Consider the following 1,922-nt stretch of genomic DNA (forward strand, 5'->3'; position numbering starts at 1 on the left):
TTAAATTAATTTAAGAAAAACACACAATGAAAAACAATACAAGAAATACAGACAGAAAAAAAATTACATACAGTTGCTCAGATCAAATAAACATTAAGGGAATAAAATAGTAACCTTAATCAACCAATCAGTAGGACGATAGACCTATGAGTTATTGAGAGGCCACCTCAGGCCCAACATATTTCAAGTAGGGATCCCAGGTAGAATTGAAAATGTCCAGTGAAGAGTTAAGTAAACAAGTAATATATTCATTAGGAATGCATTCCCGTATTAAACCATGCCATGATTTCAATGAGGGTCCCGAATCTTTAATCCAGAAAAGCAAAATATCCTTCCTGGCAGTAAAAGTRAGCAGGATATAAAGCCGTAACCAACGGGTCAGACAGGCCCAAAAGTAGGAATTTGGGGTTTAGCTGCAAAGTAACATTAAAAATGTAATACAACTCTTTGACCACATCAGACCAGTACTTCAAAATTTTCATTTTGTGTCATATGGTGTCATATGTGCCCGATGTAGAATCCTAAACTGAAATGGTTTTGTTCTGTTGCAAACTGAGATCTTAGCAGCATTGTCCCATATGGTAGACCAGACTCGAGGTTTTATAAAAGTGTCCATATCCTTTTCCCAGGCCAGTTTCGCAGCGGGAAAAAAAATCATCATTTTGAGCTGCTCTCTTTCCAGGCATTTGTGTCCCTCTGAGAAAGTCCAAACTGTGGTTCTTTCACATTTACTGTCAAATATTATTAAACCTGATGAAGTGTTGGTCAGTGCAACATTTATAAATTTATTTTTGTTTCTTCAGGTGTTTGCTGAGGGGATGACAGTGAAGCTGTATGCACCACCCTATTCCAGAGTTGATCCAAGCATCGCCGTCATCCTGCTCATTTCTGTGGTAACGATCATTTTAGGCGGCTTCTGGAGCGGAGCATGTGAGAGGTGAGAACTCGGAGAACTGTGACTCGTCACCGTGAGCCCTGTAAACCTGAACTAGAAAGTCAGAGACCTTATCGGGTCGTGTTTATGTCAGTTCTTTAAGTTTGATTCCGTCCACAGACGGTGTAAGTGTTGTTCATTATGCCGAGCAGAAATAAACACGACGGTCTGTTTTTTACAGAGACAAGTTGAACAGCAGCGCTGTCGGGGGAGGGGATGAAACTAAAGCCAACGGCGGCGAGCTTTCCCTCTACTCCCCTCTCAAAGTGGTCATCTTTGTCGCCCTGATGTGTGGGATGTTGGTCCTCATGTACTTCTTCTACAACATTCTGGGTGAGTGGAACAAAASAGACAAAACAAGCCAACTCTTTTGTATTAGAACAGACTGTGTGTTTCACTGGTTTTTTTGTTGTTTTTATTTTCAGTTTACATCATTATTGCTATATTCTGCCTTGCCTCTGCCTCTGCACTGTTCAGCTGCTTCGATGCAGTGTTGGACAGAATCGGTTGCAGCACTTTGAGGTACGAGCTTTGGTTTTTCCGGAACGATTTTGTACACGTTGAGGTAGCCTTTTCGTCATGCAAAACGGAGCTRTCTGTGTATTATTTATTTTTCGCAACATGTCTGACTCCCATCCAGGCTGACAAACTTTGAGTTTGATTTGTACGTTTSTGTCTTTTAGCGTGTCCGTCAGAGACAGGGACATCTCTGTGAGGTCTATCCTGCTGGCTGCTGTGTGCATCAGCATTGCTGTGGTCTGGGGAGTGTACAGAAATGAAGACAGGTGCATACAGAACACACACTTCCTGTCTCATCTATTTATGTTTTTGTTTGTAGAAACGTGTGTGCAGACACCAGAGAAGCAGATTTTTTTTCTTAGGGTGTTACAATACATTGATCCACATAAATATGTGACCCATCATATCGAAATGAGGATTAAGTCAAATTTGGTCAAAACTGACCTAATTACATTTTCAGATTCTTGGC

General features: G+C 41.0%; 1 protein-coding gene across 2 annotated transcripts in view; it reads left to right on the forward strand.

Moving 5' to 3' along the window:
• sppl2a (signal peptide peptidase like 2A) overlaps nt 1–1,922 on the forward strand; it is a gene marked incomplete in the record, with an annotated part of 24,759 nt that overhangs the window by 6,375 nt on the left and 16,462 nt on the right. For both annotated transcript variants that reach the window (XM_014010429.1, XM_014010430.1), the window contains 4 exon segments: nt 804–937; nt 1,116–1,267; nt 1,360–1,456; nt 1,618–1,719. In XM_014010429.1, the coding sequence (XP_013865883.1) occupies nt 804–937; nt 1,116–1,267; nt 1,360–1,456; nt 1,618–1,719 (485 nt within the window).

This window comes from Austrofundulus limnaeus, unplaced genomic scaffold, assembly GCF_001266775.1.
Source record: "Austrofundulus limnaeus strain Quisiro unplaced genomic scaffold, Austrofundulus_limnaeus-1.0 Scaffold69, whole genome shotgun sequence".
In the NCBI taxonomy this organism is placed as follows: Eukaryota; Metazoa; Chordata; class Actinopteri; order Cyprinodontiformes; family Rivulidae; genus Austrofundulus; species Austrofundulus limnaeus.